General features: G+C 40.0%; 1 protein-coding gene across 1 annotated transcript in view; it reads right to left on the bottom strand.

Moving 5' to 3' along the window:
* PRKAR2B (protein kinase cAMP-dependent type II regulatory subunit beta) overlaps nucleotides 1-12,003 on the bottom strand; it is a 118,363-nt gene extending 106,360 nt beyond the window's left edge. Inside the window, exon 1 of the mRNA XM_023183096.2 lies at nucleotides 11,406-12,003. Within this exon, the coding sequence (XP_023038864.1) occupies nucleotides 11,406-11,718 (313 nt within the window). The 5' untranslated portion in view covers nucleotides 11,719-12,003. The remainder of the gene's footprint in view (nucleotides 1-11,405) is intronic.
* Nucleotides 12,004-20,417: the final 8,414 nt, after the last annotated feature.

Genomic DNA, 20,417 nt, shown 5'->3' with positions numbered 1-20,417 from the left:
AACCTTAAATTTAAGACCATAAACTTGGAGATTGTGTAAACACACATCTATTTACTCCATCAGTTAAACACTGATTCTCGGGGAAAGGATGGTATGAAAACAAAGCTAAGCTTTATCCCATCTTTTTTTTTACTTTTTTTTCCAAGTCAGACTATTTACCTCAATTTTCAAATGGAATTAAAGGAGGACATGAGATTTAAAGGAGTACAGGTTTTTAAAAATTTGAAATTGTTAACTAAAAGATTTAAAGACTTTCATATTTTTCATTAATAACTTCTTTAAAGTACTATGACTATACTGTCTTGAGAGCAATCTCTAGTTTATATTTCCAATCAAATTTCATTTTTTTTAAACTGTCATGTTCTCATTGAATTCTAAAACTTGTATTTGTTTCCTTTTGGTTTTGTTGTGTTTTGTTTTTTTAACAAACACACATCAATGCTTAGTGTATACCAGGTACTGTTAATACATTAAATTCTCACAGCATCCCTCTCAGGTAGGTACTATCTTTATTCCCATTTCATAGATGAGGAAAATGAGGCACTGATCATAAAATATGTAACTTACTCAAGGTCCCAAAAGTTATAAATGGTAGAGTCAGGCTTCAAATCTAGAGTCTGTACAAAAATGAAATCATACTTTTAAAAAAGCTTCTACTATTTCAGATGTTTCACATAATTACTCTTAAATTTTTGGCAACTGAAAACAATCTGGTTTATTTTTGCTTTTTTCCATAAAAGCAAATTGCCAGATTTAAAAAGTATGAGGCAAAAGAAAAGAAGCTCTAGTGACCACATTTATGAAAATTAGTGGAGTGGGAAAAAAAAAAGAATGACATGAGAGTACAGGAGAGAAGAACTGAGGAAAGAGAGAACACATTCAGTTTAGGATAAAATTGTTTGCAGGTGCCTGAAGAACATGCAAGCAAAGGTATTTGGTAAGCAGGTGGGTATGTCCATTTCAATTTTAAAGAGACAGGTCTGTGCTGGAGCTAGAGGAAAAACTGGAGGGCTCCAAAGAGTGAGTGAGTCTTGAGGGGTCAGCAGGATTCAAGCAATAGAGGGAGGAAGGCAGCTTGCCTTGCAAAGTGGCAGGAATGATGAGGAAAGGCAAAGAGATGGAAATGGACAAAGCAGGTTCAGGGCAATAGATCAGTTTTAGATTAAGCACAGGGTTCACATAAGCAGATGCAATGACATACATAATTAGTGGTTTGTGGAGGGCCAGAATGTCACCTCAATTAAAATATGAAATCCAACAGGCAAAAGAAGCCTGTGCACGTGCGTTCTGTGCATTTTGTAGTGTTCCATGTCAGGCCCAAGTCTCACACTGCATTTTTAATAAAACAAAGTCCAAATCCAAGAGACTGAATTGAAGATAGGCTAAAGCTTTTATATTTTATGAAAACATCTTAAAATACATTAATGCAAAAGATTACTAGGAAACTATTATTAAAAGTCTATTTAAAATACTTACATGCCTAAGAAGTTTTCAATCATTTTATATTCATACACATTTACCATTAGACAGTGTTCAACTTAGTACTCAATATTTTAAAAAACATTTGCACACCTACTGTGGGCAAAGCACAAGACATACAGGGAAAGACTTAGAGAGATAGAGGTATATTCCTGCACATTCTTGCCTGCTTATACTGAAGACCCTTGACATCTGTCTGCAAAGCTGACTGATGGAGGCCATATTCATCCTACCATATTGATACTATTAACGTCAAGGAGGGAAACTTGCAAATATTTTTGGTAGGGTGAAATGTAAACTAAACCTTTGGGAAAAGACTGAGATTTGGCAGAAAGATATGAAGAGGGGGGTGGGAATTCAGGACCAAGAGAATGACTTAAGACAAGAATATTTGGCTATATCAATTTAGAATCATGTCATGTGCCGCTATATACTGTGGTTTTTGTTTTTTTTTTTGTTGTTGTTGTTTTGTTTTTTGAGACGGGAATCTCACTCTGTCAAGCAGTGGCGCGATCTCGGCCCTCCAGATTCACGCCATTCTCCTGCCTCAGCTTCCCGAGTAGCTGGGACTACAGGCACCCACCACCACGCTCAGCTAATTTTTTTGTGTGTATTTTTAGTAGAGATGGGGTTTCACCAAGTTAGCCAGGATGGTCTTGATCTCCTGACCTCATGATCTGCCCGCCTCGGCCTCCCAAAGTGCTGGGATTACAGGCGTGAGCCACCACAACTGGCCTACTGTGTTTTATTTACTACTTAACGGATATTTACAAAAGAATTGCCTTTCTTTCATATATTTTTACACTTATTTAACAGGTAATCCAAGCACATGCTAAACATTTTTTCAAAAGTTACAAAAATGCAAATAGTGAACGGCCTCTCTCCTAACTAAGTAACTTAAAATATTCTACGAAATTGCATTTCTTTTCAACTATTTTAAACTTTAGACTTTCTTCTAATTCTCACCGGTATTTCCATGATTCACTGATTCTTAATCAGAAAACTATAATATGATTCTCTTTTGTCCCATCCACAAATGTTGCACCAAAAACATTGCTACTCTACAATCTGAATTCAAGGTAACAGGTTTTAAAAGAAAAAGCCTGGATTTTCCCCTTCAGGTAACGTAGTTTTATTTCCTTTTTATAAGATAGAGTTTTCCTCTGTACTCTGCCAAATCTTGTTGAGTCAATTAACTTATCGAGTGACTGTCTTTTAAAAAAGACACACACACACACACTCTGCAGGCCCTTTATGAGCTAGAAGCTTGAATCAGGGAACCAAAATTGATCATGGCAACTTTATACATTACTAGAGTATCAATTTAAGTGGTATTGTTTAGAGCTGTAGTCTCCAAAATGGAGTTCATGTATGCCAAGACAGTGTATAAGGCTACATGTTGGGATGTAGGAGAAAATTACAACTTGCTTAGAATTGCTTTTTACTTTGTCCTTTCAAAATTTATATTGCAGGAAGCTTTACCATACATATAAGTCAATATATTGCCACATGTATAAAATTTATCAACATATATTGGGGGTGTAAACTCAAATATATTTTGCTAATAAGGGTATTTAATAAGATAAATTTAGAGAATTACGCAGCTCAGTACATGAGGTGATTATTTTTAAAATAAATAAATGTAAGGCTGGGTGTGGTGGCTCATGCCTATAATCCCAGTATTTTTGGGAGGCTGAAGCAGGTGGATCACTTGAGGCCAGGAGTTCCAGACCAGCCTTGCCAAAATGGAAAAATCTCATCTCTACCAAAAATACAAAAATTAGGCAGACATGGTGGCGCGCACCTGTAATCCCAGCTACACAGGAAGCTGAGCCAGGACAATTACTTGAACCCAGAGGCAGAGGTTGCAGTGAGCCAAGAAGGCGCCACTGCACTCCAGCCTGGGCAACAGAGCATGACTCTCTCAAACACAAAATAAAATAAACAAATGTACTGAGTTTCTAAAGTACATGACATGCTAATTTGGGTTAAATACACAGAGAAAGCAAATTGTAAAAGAGAGAGATCAATGCAGGGCTAGCCTGCAAACTTTTAGAGGGAAAAGTAGGTAGCTAATTTTTTGATACGTGGTTATTTTCAACCACGTTACTGCTAAAATAGTTACTGAAATGAAGTGTATAAACTGTGGTTGAAAAGGAGGACCCTGAAGTCAGATTATCTGGTTCAAACCTTGATTTCACCAATTACTCCGGGGAAGACTAAATCACATATTTGTAAAGCATCTGTTCAGATGACAATGTGTACACTGTTCCGCATCTGATATATCAGTAGTTAAAAATGTTAATAACTAGTATCAAATAAAAAGGACACCATTTATTTATTTATTTATTTATTTATTTATTTATTTATTTTGAGACAGAGTATACCTCTGTAGCCCAGGCTGGAGTTCAGTCCCGCAATCTAGGCTCACTGCAACCTCCGCCTCCTGGATTCAAGCCATTCTCCTGCCTCAGCCGCACGAGTAGCTGGGATTAAGGTGCCCGCCACCACGCCTGGCTAGTTTTTCTATTTTTAGTAGAGATGGGGTTTCACCATGTTGGCCAGGCTGGTCTCAAACTCCTGTCCTCGGGTGATCTGCTCGACTCGGCCTCCCAGAGTGCTAGGAATTATAGGTGTGAGCCACCGTGACCGGCCCAAAAGGACACCATTTTAAAAACATTAGTTTTCTACAATAATGAGAATGAAACAACCGAATCATGTTTTAATTCAACATGACCTTTGAAAAAGATGTTTTTTGGGTCTAACTGAAATATATTAGAATAAATGGAACAAACGGCTTTTTTCCTTCTTTTTTCACCCCCCAAATTCCCCTCAATATCACTCCCATGGACTATGTTGTCTTGGAACAGCTAATGTAAATTAAACAATGTCATCTTTAGTCAAACGGATACAGAAATAACTGTATACAGTATATCTTCTTGGCTTCACTTTTATGTGGAACATGTGTTTACATTTTGACCTTTTGTCTTTTTTTTTTTTTAATTAAGAAACATTTTAAACAGCAGCAACTGGAAAGACTTCTTTTTCAGTTTCCAAACATATTAAGCTACACATGGCAGAGCCTATTGCTGAAACATTTATAAATGTTACACCAACTGTTTATAGTTCTGATTTTCTTATTTGATTGTTTTGTTGTCATGTAAGCCATGACCTGAAAATTTTAGCTCAAATTCTTTCCATAAAATAATTACATAAACAGTCTGAGTCATTTTGAATTTGCAAAGCACAAAATTTGCTCCCAAAAAATAGTGATAAGCATCACAGTGAGGTTTTTATAGGATTTTGTGACTGTCCCAACCACAACTAGATGACATAGGTAAGACTGGAAGGACAAGAACAGGATCAAGAACACAGTGACAATCCATTCTACTCGGAAAAATCACTGCATTCTTGTTTCTTTTCCATTGTCTCTTATTAAGCAAGTGATATGAAAATACAGTCTAATATTAGATGTCACTCCATTGAAAAAGAATCAAAGAACAAAAAAAACCTGGAAATTCTGAAGACAAAAGTACTTTTCTTTAGCCCAGCCTTTTAAACCTTATCTATCAACTTGATGGAAGACAGAAAAAATTCATATGATGTGAGTGAATATAAATTGCGCACAAAACGTTGGCAACAGTTCTATGAACAAAATCAAATTTGTAAGGCCAAAACCTACCAAATTTGGATAAGGAAATTCTCTGTCTCTTACCTGCCCTGTCTATTAACAAAATTGATCACATATACTATCTATGAGGCCATCTCTGACAAAAGGATGGTGTCTTAAGTCTAGGCAGAGCGTGGTGGCTCATGCCTCTAATTCCAACATTTTTGGAGGCTGAGGCAAAAGGACTGCTTGAAGCCAGGAGTTCAAGACTAGCCTGGGCAAGAAAGCAAGACCCATCTCTACTAAAAAACAAACAAAAACAGAAAAAATGAAGTCTAAAGAGAGTAAATGTAAGACTGATCACTTCTTTTTTCTTAAAATAAGAAAAAAGAAAAAGTTGGCTCTCAATAAAGATTTGTACAGTGAATGAATAAATGCAATATCCTACCTTCCAACTTTCACACATTCCTTCTAATAGGCCATCCCAGATCTCAGCACTTTCTGTGATTCTCCACACTTCTAAGGCAGACCCTGCAGTTAGTCACTTCAGTCTTCTTCACTGAATCTCTCACCTTGAAACATTCCATCAATCTCCAACCTCCACTGTAGGGCTTTATTACTACTACTCCTGACAAACGATTTTCTTAATGGGTCAAAAATAAACACCAAATTAATGGATTCATAGGTCCCCTGTTTGTATTTGCACAACAGAAAAAGAAACACAATTGTTTTTCAACATAGCTGTTAACAAAATCTTGACAGCTGGAAATTTACTGGAATCCATGGAATGAGATTTTGCAACAATAAAATAACCATTCAACATTCACTCCTGTTCTACCCAGACACAGCACATCAATTTATGTGCCTCCATTAAAAAAAAAGCTGGTAACTGTCTTATCTAAAATAACAGCTAAATGGTTTAGTTTTTGATAGGCAGAAAAATTAAAGTACTAATGCTTCAATTTCTGTTTAGGTGTTTCCATTATATGTCTTCAGACAAAGTATAAGTTACTCAAGCAAGCCTTCATAACTGGTTTTACTTCTCTCTTGCTCTCTCCCTCCCCCTTTCCCTCCTGAATTTATTATCTTTCTCCCTTTACTACCCTTCTTTCAAAGCCCAAAGCAAAGATGGGTAAGAGAAGAAAGGACACTATTTCAAGTTTTTTGGTTTCCCAATTTCAACCCCTAAAGCAATCCACTTATTTTATTACTAGTAAAATGAATAATGTTAACTTCTGCTTTGAAAATCACAATCATCATCTCTAACTGAAAATAATTTTTATCTTTTCTGACACTATTGTTTTATGCTCATAACTAAAATAATGGCTTCAATATTTTAGCCATTGTCTTGAATGATGTAATCCATTTCAGGAGGATTTAAAACCACCATGTAAATCTCTAATAGCCAAAAACTATAAACTCTCATTAATTACAAAATCCTGGGGCTCTTAGCTACAAATTACGAGTTGAAAGGATATGGATTTTATTACTGTGTAACATTAAATCCTAAGTAAAACTGCTGCATAAGCTCATTCCCTACTTCATCTTGCCAAGAAGTGCAATACTGGATTCATTTCCATAAAACACAATGAAATTGCTATTTTGCAAAAAAAAAAAAAAAAAAAAAGTATATAACTCTGTAAGATTTTATATCAATGATATAAACTTTACAATATTTTGCTTGACCTTAGGATGTTTTGTAAATTCTCCAAATTCCCTTTGAATTGTAAAAACCAAAAGGTAGGTAAGATTCCAGTAAGACTGGACATAGGACAGAGTTAAGAGAATTAAGCCATAGTTATTACATGGTAAATTTCAATTTATTACCTTTGATATGCTTGTCTTATGGGGTATGATTCTCTATTTTTGGTATGTGTATCTACTTTGAACTCTAGATCTTTTTCTTCTATAATATAGAAAACCAGCTCTTTATTTTCTATCACAGCAGTTATTTTTTCTCCTCGGCTGACTGCTCTGCATGTGCCCATGTGTAGTTAATTTGTTTCTGACCACTTGTCCATTTATCAGAGTAATCTGAATGGTATTAACTTCATTTTTAGTTTCAGCAATTCCACTGAAGAAATCATTGGGCAACACAAGATCTCTTGATGATGCCTATATAAAATCATGAATTATCACAGATTTTACTCCAAACTAGTACTGATGCAATGCTATAGCCTACTGTAAACCCTTCTAAGAAATTCAAGGCCTAGGGACGCTACCCTTTCAGACATGACCTGTCAAACTGTATCTGCTTTCTCTAGGACGGGAAAGAGGGAGACAGAGTAGACGCCAAGAGGTTTCCATTATGGCTTCTTTCTGGCCTTTGAGAGTTTTCCTAGAAAGGGTCACCATAAGCCACTATCATTCAAACACCTAAAGCTTGCTCTTTTGACCAAAATTGCTAGCAAATGGAAAGTAACAATTAGAATTGATGAGGCTGGAAGAGAACAGGAGAGGGAAAGGAAAGCTATTAGAAGAGGAAGGGATCCTTTGGAAAGGTAGGAAAGAAGACCACCTTCACCCATCTGACTGTTCTAGCACCACATACGGCCATACTACCTGACCCTCAAAAACCAATGACCCCTGGCCAGACAACATTTTTCCAGCTAACTGCAGGTGCCTGGCTTATTTGATTAAACCATCATATTATGAGATCAAGGTCATATGCTTTTTTTTTTTTTTTTTTGAGACGGAGTCTCGCTCTGTTGCCGGGGCTGGAGTGCAGTGGCCGGATCTCAGCTCACTGCAAGCTCCGCCTCCTGGGTTTAGGCCATTCTCCTGCCTCAGCCTCCGGAGTAGCTGGGACTACAGGCGCCTGCCACCTCGCCCGGCTAGATTTTTGTATTTTTTAGTAGAGACGGGGTTTCACCGTGTTAGCCAGGATGGTCTCGATCTCCTGACCTCGTGATCCGCCCGTCTCGGCCTCCCAAAGTGCTGGGATTACAGGCTTGAGCCACCGCGCCCGGCCAAGGTCATATGCTTGATCCCTACGTTTGTCAATGGGCACAAGTTTCATGGTCAAAAACTTGCCTTTTAACTCCAACCTCTCATAAATATCATCACTTACGTTAAGACATTCACAAGAGAGGATATGAACCAATGATGCAAATCCATCACCATCACTGAAAAAATAACCAGGAAAACCTCACTTGTGAGTCAGCCCACAGAACAAATTCCATTTAAGAACTCCCTGATGATCCTGGGCTTCAAGGTTAGACACATAAGAGTAAGAAATCAGGCTTCGCTACTTACTCGTTCTATGTGTGACCCTGGACAAGTTAATTTTTCAGAGCTTTTAACAATCAAACACATTAAGGGTCCCAAATAGAGCTTGACATAAAAGGGTTACTCAGGTCATGCTAGCCCAGCCCCATCTGCAGATATAATCCGGCAGTCAAGAGCACAGGGATGAAGCCAGGTCCACCTGTGTCCCAATCCTGATTTTGCAGCTCACGTGAAACACTGGGCAAGTGATGGCCTTATCGTTCTCATAAAGCTGAGATAAAAAAATTAAAGCATTTAGACAGCACACAGCAATTGTCAACTAATGACAAGTATGTTTTCACTCTTAAGAAGAAGATAATATTGTCACTATCTGTTAATGTTTTCCAAAGTACAGTCATGGAACTACTGATATCATAACGACCTGGGTGGGATGTCTACTGATGGGGAAAAAAAAGATACCATGTCCCATCTCAACCTATTCAAAAAGCTCTTCAAAAATGGTACAAGGTAATGGTCATTTCTGAATCAAACTTCCTTGAGATGCCTATGAAAATTTCAGAATTATTGACCCAGCAGGTCTTGTGCTGTGTCACAGTAAATTAAGACTTGTTTTCCAATCCTTATTCTTTACTATGCCAGAATTGCCTAGTATCTGGGATTCTTTTCTAATGAGGCACATTTCTGGACATAAATGTCAAACCGATAGGCTCATACTTTTTAGGCTCACTCCTGTTTTTTTCCCCAATGGTACTATTTTGACTTTTTTTTTTCTTCTGACCAGGGGTCAGCAAGCTATGGCCTTGACATGCAGCTAATTTTGGACAACCCCAACCCTCACAAGGTGTATGTGTTTAAAAAAAAATGACGAAGTGATCAAGACCACATGTTGCCCAAAGTCTAAAACGTTTACTATCTGGCCCTTTACAAGAAAAGTTTGCCAACCACTTTGTAGCCTATAATTAAATGTTTTTCAACTGCAGGTCTCAACACAATTTAAAATAGGGAGAAATAATCGATTCAAATAGTAAATATCAAAAAGCACTGCATCTGACAGAAGGGAGTACCTGTACTAAAGTTTCAATCAGACACATGTATGTGCCTCCTGGATAATGATCAAATCGTATTTGGTTGCAGTCTAAAAGTTTTAAAGGCCTTGGAGGTGAGGCTGGGGAGTAAATAGTGCAATTGTTTACAAGTTTAACTTGTTTAACTCACATTGAGCAATTTTTACAGCAAAGGTGCCTTGGAGAATATAAAGTCATATAAAGCCCTGCTGTTTTGAAGTTAACGGCTTATTTCTTCACTACAAAATGAAAATGGAATCTCTTCTGTGCACAATATATTGTTATAAGGAGAAAATGGAATCATCGATGCAAAGTACTTCAACAAATGCATTATACAAACAAAAGATTTTGATTACATTAACAACATATCATACAAAATACATATAAGGTCTTTACCAAGCCCCTGAGTTAATAGTTTTCTCCAATCTGGAAAAAGAGTCCTTTTTCCCCCTTTGTGTGTGTGCATGAACATGTGTGCATGCGTCAGGAGCATAAAAGAAGTATTAGATATCTCTGCCCTTTCTATCATCCATTACTGGCTGCTGCTTCTTACCTATTTAAAACATGCATTCTTTTCTCTTTCTCTTGTTTCTGGAAGGAAAAGCATTTGATTTGATTCTTGTGCAAAAAGAACTACTAAGACTATGATTATCCTCTTGAGGAAACATTTAAAAGTCCAAAATTAAAATTGTAAGTAACAAGCTTCACTTTTATCTTCATAGAGCACTAATTTCCAGGCTTTCTGGGATTGTTTTGGACAAACTAAAAATACATTAATTTTATAATCCATTTCAACATATAATCGTGCAAAGAAAAGAAACATCTTCCTAGGAGCATACACAAGGAAATGAAATGACACTTCTAAATGTTTTCATTTTATGAAATACACTGCGGACACACAAACCACAAGCAGTGTAAATAAATAAAAGCTGGTGCAATGCTGCATGCATGTTTGCCTTATACCACAAAGAGAAAACACTTGCATATTGCACTCCATGGTATTTTAGCTTGGGTTGCCATAAAAATGGGATTTGGGCATGTTGTGTAATACAGGGGGCTGTAAATGAGGGTGTGTGTCTGGGTGTGTTAGGGAAAGAGGGTTGTAAGCAGAAGGGGTGGGACTTGCCAGGAGCAGCTATTTGAGAAAATTCCTTTTTCTTTCCCATTCATTCTTCTAGCTCAGTCTATTCTAGCTCAGTCTGGCACAGTCCTTACAATTACTCACTGGCTTTTCATTCTAAAGACAACCAACAAGCTTTCAGAACTTCCTACAGTGTTTTTCTCATACACTTAAAAAAAAAATAAAACAGCAAATCATTCAATATGTCTTTTATACAAAAAGCAAACCATTAACCCGTTTCCTCGTTCCAAAGACCCCCGTGGGTTTCAGACTAAATAGAATCCTTTGTTGAGTGTCCAAAAATAACACAACACAGCATTGGTAAATTGGAAAATAATAGATAACTCTTATTTCCAAGAATGTCAGAGCTATTGGCCATAAATTTTGTTCTGCCCCAGTGAGTCCAATTTCATGTTTCTTTTAGTGAATCTACCATCCTAACAACAGTAAAGTCAATCATATTAAACACCGTTCGCCTTTTCTCTTTTGACATTCCATTAATAAATACAAGGGCTGAAAGAAGACGCCAAGTGGGCCAGTTTCTTTATGCACAATGGTATCCTCCAAGCGAAATACCTCCAATCACAGCGAAAGTTGTCTTTCTAGCAGATGCCCACCCCAACCGGCCCAGGCAGAGGGGGCAGACGGGCAGAGGGAAGCGTAACCTCCCAGCTCTCCCACCTCCAGAGGAAGGGAAGAGGGTATGAGAGCTGAGTAGGAAGATGGGCGAGTGGGAGAGACAGAAATGGATGCTGAGGGGGTGGGCGAGATGGGAAGGTAGGGAAAGGTGGAGAATGCGAGGAGAGAGGTGGGCGCGCAAAGCGGCAGGATCCGAGAGCACAGCGGGGCGCTGTGGCTGCGAGGGGGATCCCGGGGCGCGAGGGAGAGGGGGTCTGGTCCTCACCATTGAACGCCCCTGCGTCTGCCGGCGCCGCCTCCTCCTCCCCGTCCTCGGAGTCGGAGTGCAAGGGCTCCTCGGCGAAGTTGACCCCCTTGCTGGGGGTGCCACCCCCGGGAGCGGCGGCAGAGGCGCCCGTGTCCCCCCAGGTCCTGCCCTCATGGCCGAAACGCGCGGTGCCTTTGCGCTCGTTCTCCTGCTGCAGGCGCGTGAAGTGCTGCAGCGCGAACTCCAGCAGGTCCGCGGGCTGGTGCCTCAGCACCTCCACGGTGAAGCCCTGCAGTAGCTCCGTCAGTCCCGCCGGGATCTCGATGCTCATCCTGCCTCTAGGGCGGCAGGCGCCTGGGCGCCGCCCTCGCCCCCTCCCCGGCACGGCCTAGGGCCCCGCGGCTGCCGAGCGAGCGCCCACGGCGCTGGCGGCGCTACCGGCTGCGAGCGCGGCGCACTGGGCCCCGGCGGCCCGGCTGGCCCGGCCCGCGGCTCCCGGCGCGCGTCTGCTCCGTGTGGCGGCGGCGGATGAGCGAGCGCGGCCCCGGGAGGGCTGGCAGCATCTCCTGCTCCTCCCGCTCCCGCCGCGGCCGCGCCTCTCCCTCGCCCGGGCGCCCCGCCCCCGCCCCGCCGCGGTGCGCGGGAGGGGGCGCAGGAGAGCGCGCCCACGTGACCCTCGGAAACCATGGCAACCTCCGCCGGCTGGCGTCGCTCACCAGCCGCTCAGACCACGGCAGGGTGGCATCCGTTGGCGGGCTGCGCGCCTGGGCCGGGTGAGGCGGAGGGAGGCCCAGCGAGGCCGTTTTGGTGTCCACCTGTCCGCGCGTCCGGGAGCGGGCTGGCCACTCGCCCCGCTTCCCACGCGTCATTCGCCATGGTGAACCCCCGCAGAGGTGGTGCTAAGCGATTTGTCCTGAAACTTCAGCCTCCACCTTAGTAGTGGCATTTTATTTTCCTTCTAGAATCTAGTTGCATGATAAGTATTGTTAATGTCCTTTGTTTAAAGTCTTATGGTGGTACTGTTTCTCTTTTGGACAAAGAAATGCTACCCCATCTTTGTGACGTCTTTCTTTTTCTTCCACCACGTTTTATCCAGCCTTTCCCCATCCATCCTGTTTATTATGTTTCGCCTTACTGATGCTATTCCTTTGTGCACTCCACGCATTTAGTATTTGTTGAGACAAAGGCACCATTTATTGTGAGGCACCTATCAAAGTTAGTTGATCTCCTTCAAATAGGATAGTGCAGGATGAGGCGCTTATTATTTTGAAACTTTTCTTTATGCTTTGAGTGATTTTGACTTGTATCTCCAAAAATTGAAATACTTCAGTATAAAGAAAAATAGAATTACGAATGTATGCTTTTAAAGTAGAAGGCTTTGACTTTGATATAAGGCTTACTTTGCAAATGTTTGCAATTTTGAAGTAAATTGTCTTTTGTCAATTAAATGCTATTTAAATACGCATACTTCATTTTCTACAATTACCATATCATTGTAAATAAAATAGTTCAAGAGCAAGCTCACTTGGTTATTCTGATTTATCTTCCCACCCACGGAAGAGTAAACACATGACTGGGGAAACTCCAATACTAGAAATCAGAGACGTAACAAACTAGTCCCTTTTGTGAAAATGGATCTTGATGTTAACCCTTTGTTAATGATGCATCCTGTATTCACTCCGTGAGCCAATGTATTTCTCTGTTTTCATTTCTTAAGAACCTTATAGTAATAATGCTACGTTGTTTTTAAATATACAGTAGTTAAGTGCTTCTAATTGTGTCAAGTATTTTAAGAATTAAACTTTTGGCCAGGCGCGGTGGCTCACACCTGTAATCCCAACACTTTGGGAGGCCGAGGCGGGCGGATCACCTGAGGTCAGGAGTTTGAGACCAGCCTGGCCAACTTGGTGAAACCCCATCTCTACTAAAAATATAAAAATTAGCCGGGCGTAGTGGCAGGCGCCTGTAATCCCAGCAACTTGGGAGGCTGAAGCAGGAGAATCGCTTGAACCCAGGAGGCGGAGGTTGCAGTGAACAGAGATCGTGCCATTGCACTCCAGACTAGGGGACAAGAGTGAGACTTCGTCTCAAAAAAAAAAAGAGAGAATTAAACTTTCATAAAATATGGTGAGCCTCACATGTCACTTGTTGGAGCACAATGTTAGTACTACTCTTTACCGTGTAAGCATTATTATTTTTGTGGATCTGGTAGTCTAAGATGCATGTGCATCACCTGTCTAAATTTGTGATAATATTTGTATTAATTATGATTAACACTGCTCACATGTGCAGAAAATGCAAAATACAATAGCTTAAGATAGAATTTTATTTCTCTGGAATCTAAATGTGGGCATTTCAGGGTTGGTATGGTGCTCCATGATCATCAGGGACCCAGGCTCCCTCAGCTCATTGCTCTGTGATCCTGTTTGTGGTCCAAAATGGCTGCTCCAGGGCCAGACATATTTTAGCTAACAGGAAAGTGAAAAAGAGAAGTGGAAGCTCCCCTCCCTTCCCTGAATCACATACCCTTTAAGGACACTTCCAGGAAGTTAAACACAATTCCTCTTCCATCCTCTTGGCTAGAACTTAGTCAACATGGCCACATCTGTGGTGTGGCAGATTGCATTTTCCAAAGATGACTACAACAATATCTGCTAGAGTGTGGCGTGGCCACTACCCACTAATGAAGTCTTATTTCCCCTCCCCTTGAAAGTGCTTGTGATTTCTCTAATAGAGCATTAATTTTTTTTTTTTTTTTTTTTTTTTTTTTTTTTTTTTTTTTTTGAGACGGAGTCTCGCTCTGTCGCCCAGGCTGGAGTGCAGTGGCCGGATCTCAGCTCACTGCAAGCTCCGCCTCCCGGGTTTACGCCATTCTCCTGCCTCAGTCTCCCGACTAGCTGGGACTACAGGCGCCCGCCACCTCTCCTGGCTAGTTTTTTGTATTTTTTAGTAGAGACGGGGTTTCACCGTGTTAGCCAGGATGGTCTCGATCTTAATAGAGCATTATTGAAGTCAATTCAGCATGACGGAAGAAGCCAGCCCTGTGCTGGATGCCCTGGCTGAAGTCTTGTTCCACAGAATCTGTGAGCAGAATAAAAAGGTTGTGGTAGGCCTCTAGGTTTTGAGATAATCTGTTACACAGCGATAGCCACTGAAACACATGGCTATTAGGAAAGTTTGGAAATGTAATCTTTATTTTGAGCAGTCATGTGACAAGTAAACATTTGGGGATTAAAAAGAACCAAGTCTGGATGGGCACAGTGGCTCACTCCTGTAATCCCAACACTTTGGGGGGCCAAAGAGGGTGGATTGCTTGAGCCCAGGAGTTCGAGACCAGCCTGGGCAACATAAGGAGACTCCATCTCTACAAAAAAATACAAAAATTGGCCAGGCTTGGTGGTACACATGTGGTCCTAACTGTTCAGGAGGCTGAGGTGGGATTGAGCACCTGAGCCCAGGGAGCTCAAGGCTGCAGTGAGCTGGGGTCATGCCACTGCACTCCAGCCTGGGTAATAGAATAAGACCTTGGCTCAAAAAAAAAAAAAAAAAAAAAAAAAGTCTGGAGATAATTATCAATCTCTCTGCCACAATGTCTAACACCTTTTCCCCAGGAATGACAAAATAAAAAAAGCACTACTTTTCCAAACATTAATAAGAGCCGTATCTTGTTAATGCCATTTTGTGTTTCCAAATTCATTTATTTCTTTTTGTAGATTTATTATATGAAGCATGGTAGACAGCTGTCTGTCATCAACCACAATGCCAAGGTTGTGTGGTTCTCATTTCTTTAAGAATACAGAAATGATTCAGTCCTGAAATGCCTAATTGGATTAGATGACCCATATAGTCTCTTTCATCCTGAGAGATTTACAATAGTGTAACACTAAAAGAAGACTTATTGGACTTGAAACATCCTTGCAAACAGATCTCTGGTAATTTTCATTTGCATCAGTTCTTAAATAAATAACCATGACCTGAAAAAGTAAAGCTTGGTCCTGATATTCCCATTATGTTAGCATTGTTCTCAGAACAAATGTTCACTTCTCAAATCATATTCTGGCTTATATTCACTACCACATAACCTTTTTGGTAATATTGTATGATTTCTTTTGCTTTCATTTTCAGGATATTTCATTTTGAGCCTTTTGAACAGTGGCTTATGGGAATTATCTATCTCATATTCTTTAAAAGAACATCACTGATACTGATTTTTTGGTTGTGGATTTACAAAGCAATTTGCACCAATTTCTCAGAGAATCAGACTGGAAGCAATGGCAAAAGAACTCTGAGAGCTCACCATTGAAATGAAAAGAGTGCTACCAAATTTGTTTTCACACCGGGAAATTAAAGAGATACATCAACTTGCTTATATGTAACTGCCAAAAAACAAAGTCAATGGCTTGGGCAAGCAGTACAGAATAATAACTATGACCAATCAATCATGCAGCACTTCCTGTCAATAGTTAAGGTGTTTTCTGATCAAGTCTCTGGGGTGCAAGAAATATATACCTACTCAAGGAGAAAAATAAAGAGGCAATTGGGAGGATACAGGGCCTGTTCTTGCCCAAGGCTGACTGTGATCATCAGCCTCAGTTTTACATACCTTCAGCATTTCAACACTGACTACAGTTTTGGTGTCTCTGATTCATATTCTCAAGAGAGAATCGGGTTAGTTGGTCTTGACCATCTAGTAAATTGCCTGACCTTGACTGAGGTGGTCTAGTAAGTGTGGCCAGTAGGGTGCCAGATAAGGAAGTGGTCAAGTAGTGTAAATACATGATAAAGACTGCCTCTTCAGCAGAGGAAAATCCTGAATATTGGGACTAGTCCCAATGTTGTAGACGTGGTACAGATACTTCACAACATGCCTGCTAAAAGATGGTCACCCCATCACCTGAAAATCTTACAGACATTTGGACTAAGAGTAAATAAAATGTTTAATCTCTATGTGCAACTTTGCAAAAGGGTTGCTGCTAGAAGACTAGTGATTCTCAAATTTTACCAAGCATCTGAATCACCTGGAGGGCTACTTAAAACACAGTTGCTGGGCCCCACCCCCAGAGTTTCAGATTCAGTAAGTCTGAGGTGGGGCCCGAGAATTTGCACGTCTATCAAATACTCAGGTGATACTTAGGCTGTAGGTCTGGGGACCACACTTTGAGATCCACTATGCTAGATTCACTAAGGAAGAGCTTATATTCATGCTGAATAGGAAGCTGCTTGAAGCAAATTTTTTTGCTTAATATCAAAGCATAAGTTTTTCTTTGGCTAAATCAGGACGAAATGCATACTTATTATTCTCCTTTAAGGAATCTTGCAAAGTTAGAGAGAATCTAAAAAAGCAACAAAGAATATGTCTTTAAACATCACATTTCATAAGTAGAATATGGGTTTTCTGTTGAGGACCATGTTAGACACAGAAGTTTATCCCTACTCCACTAAAATAATGGCTAAAGGAACACAGGAAAACTCAAATGACAAAAAGAACAGGAGAACCACAATAAAAATTAAAAATAATTTAATTTTTTTTTATTCAGCCTTAAAAGGAAGGAATTTCTGACACATGCTAGAAGACATTATGCTAAGTGAAATGTCAGTCACAAAAAGACACATACTGTATGATTCCACTTATATGAAGTATCTAGAAAAGTCAAAATTTATAGAAAGAGAAAGTAGAATGGTGGTTGCCAGTGGCTGACTGGGGAGGGGAAAATGGGAAGCTGTTTAATGGGTAAAGAGCTTTAGTTTTGCAAGATGAAAAAGTTCTGGGATTGGTTGCACAACAATGTGAATATATATAACACTACTAAACTGTACACTTAAAATGATTACGAAAGTAAACTTCATGTTATGTGTATTTTATCACAAATTTTTTTAAAAAATTAATTTTTTAATTTAAAAAAAAGAACAGGAAAAGGGACAAGAACAGATGAGAGTTGTCTACTAGAATTTTGGAAATAACAGCAAGCTGAAGAATGCCGGAACCTAAGCCTGGTGAAGGGTCAGTGAGAGTAAGCCAACAAGAAGCAAGATCACATCTGTGTTACAGAGCATGGAGTCTGAAGACACTGGGTGTCTCTGGAGGGGTGGTAAGGGGTGAGAATTGATTAAATGGCTGTAGAAAGAGCTGATAATACTGTCCACCCTCCAGCCCCTTCTCTATCTTACGTAGGCAAGTCACTGCTCTTCTTCATTCCCAGTGGGAAGTGGAGGAATTTATTTTCTAGAGAAGTTTACACAGCTTATTGTGGGGATGAGGTTCTATACTAAAAAGAGGAAGATTGATCCTGATTGGTGAACTACTTATCGGTGGCCTCCTTCCTCTCTGGACTTCCCAAATTTTGGACAGACAGATTTATACCCTCTTAAGCAGGAAATTAGAGAGTTCCTTTTTAAGGAACTGACCAGCCCAAGAGACAAGACCTACAGTTGCTGACATTGGAGGGTCCCCAATGAAAAACTCACGTCTCTGTGTTTTTCCTCTCTCTGAAAACTTCTATTGTGAAGCTCCATTGTGAAGTCCACTGGTCAATAACCACCACCCCTCCACATACTTTACAAGTATGAAATTATGTAAGAATCATGATTTCTAAGAAAAGTTATTCATATGAAAGACTAGGATCAAGATAAATGAATTAAATAGATAAATTCAAAGAAGTAAAGACTGAAATGTGAACAGAAGAAAAAGTCAAAAAGGCATTTTTCTCTAACATACAATAATGATAACAATAATTCCTAACATTTATTTATTAGACACTGTTCTAAATACTTTATATCTATTGACTCATTTAATTTTACAAGAACTCTAAGAGATAGATGTATTATTACACTACAGATGGATAAACCAAGGCACAGAGAGGTTAAGTAATTTGCCCAAGATCACATAGCTAGCAAATGGTACTGGGATGGGACCCAGTCTGGCTCTAGAGCCACTGTGCTATATTTTAAAGAAATAAGAAATAATTTTAGAAATTAAAACTATGACAGTAGATATATAATCTATAAAACGGTCCAAGATAAAGCTGAAGAAATTACCAGAAAGTAGAACGAAATAAAAAAAAAATCTAGAAAATAGCAGAGAAAAATAAGAAAATTAAAGGATTTCATTTTTAACATCGAAATAATAGTTCAAGAAAGAAGACAATGAGAAATGGAGAAAATTATTAAAGAAATCATACAGTTACTTTTCCTAGAATTAAATGATATGAATTTCTAGATTGGAGGGGCCCATGGACAGGCTTATGGTGCAATAAATAAAAATATCCTCACTAAGTCCAGAATGCTGAAATTTCAGAACACTAACATAAATAGTAGAGTATAGAAGCTTTCAGAGAGAGGAAAAACAAAACAAGACAAAAAGAGACAAAACCAGAACAAACCGCATCTGAAAGCTCAGGAATCAGAACACCATTGGACTTCTCAACATGGCACTGGAAGCTGGAAAACAATAGAACTAATATCCTCAAAATGCTGAGGGAAAACTATTTTCAACACAAAATTCTATATTCAGCAAAGTAAAGGTAGACTGAAGATATTGCAAGATATGTCAGTTTTACATAATATAAATTCCCATTTCCCTTTCTCAAGAATCTAAGTTTTACCAAAATGAGGAGATAAACTGAGGAACAAGAATATATAGGCTCCAGTAAGCAGAAGGGAACTGAGACATGCTCCCACCACCACATCAAGTAGCCTACCTGAACCTGTTCCCACATACTTCACCTTCTGTCTGTTAATGTTCTGTCTACCTGTACTCCATTCATTCCCTCTGACCTACTCAAGGAAATTGCTCCTGCAGTTGTCACCTCTGTCTTCTGTGTCATTAACGTTTCTCTTCAATTGAGCCATTCTGTGGCAAACAAACTCTTAGGTGACTGCTTTCTCCCTGCTATTCAGGTCCTGTGCAATCCCCTTTCTTTCTTTTTTTGAGACAGAGTCTTGCTCTGTTGCCCAGGCTGGAGTGCAGTGGCGGGATCTCAGTTCACTGCAACCTCCGCCTCCTGGGTTCAAGCAATTCTGCCTCAGCCTCCCTAGTAGTTGGGGTTACATGTGCCTGCCAACATGCCCAGCTAATTTTTGTGTTTTAATAGAGATGGGATTTCACCATGTTGGCCAGGCTGTTCTCAAACTCCTAGCCTCAAGCAATTCACCCACCTCGGCCTCTCAAAGTGCTGAGATTACAGGAATGAGCCACTGTGCCTGGCCACAATCTCCTCTTTTGAGCATGAGTGATACCTGTAACTTTGTTCTAGCCAATAAAAAAATGACAAAGTTGAAGGGATTTTGCAAATGAATTAAATCAGTTGCAGTACCAAAGCAGGTTTTTTTTCTTTTAGTTAATCAAAAGACAGATTATCCAGGTCCTGACTTAATCAGGGGAAAGCCCTTTAAGGAAGGGAGAGATTCTCCTTGCTGGTTTGATTAAGTAAGCAGCCATGTTGAAAAAGCCCATGTGAAATACTTCCTTCACTTAGCTTTCATGATTCCACTTTTTCTTAGTTCTCCTCCTATCTCCCTGGCCACATCTTGTCATCCTCTTTACTGAATATGACTCATCTTCCTGACCTCTCAATGTTGAAGCATTCCAGACATCTTTCTCTGCACTCACTCCCTGGGTGATCTCATCAAGTCCAGTGGCTTTAAATTCTATTTATATACTGATAATTCTCAGGATAATGATGAAGGACCTGGGATAGCTGTGGTTCTGCAGGTCTAGAGATCATCCAGGTCCAACTGGAAGAGGAAATCAAAGACATACAGAAGGAAGTCCCCGAGAAAAAGGAAAGAAACTCATAAATTATCTCATGTGTTTGATTATATTGAGAAAAACTACACCTCTGGCAGAGACTTTGGGGAAAAAATAAATGATAGTTCAGAGAAAACTAGGCAATTGAGGGCCGGGCGCAGTGGCTCACGCCTGTAATTCCAGCACTTTGGGAGGCCGAGAAGGGTGGATCATGAGGTCAGGAGATCGAGACCATCCTGGCTAACACGGTGAAACCCCATCTCTACTAAAAATACAAAAAATTA

The sequence above is a fragment of the Piliocolobus tephrosceles genome, chromosome 8, assembly GCF_002776525.5.
Source record: "Piliocolobus tephrosceles isolate RC106 chromosome 8, ASM277652v3, whole genome shotgun sequence".
NCBI lineage: Eukaryota > Metazoa > Chordata > Mammalia > Primates > Cercopithecidae > Piliocolobus > Piliocolobus tephrosceles.
Note: the sequence above shows the minus strand (reverse complement) of the source record. Positions and strands in the feature narration are given on the sequence as shown.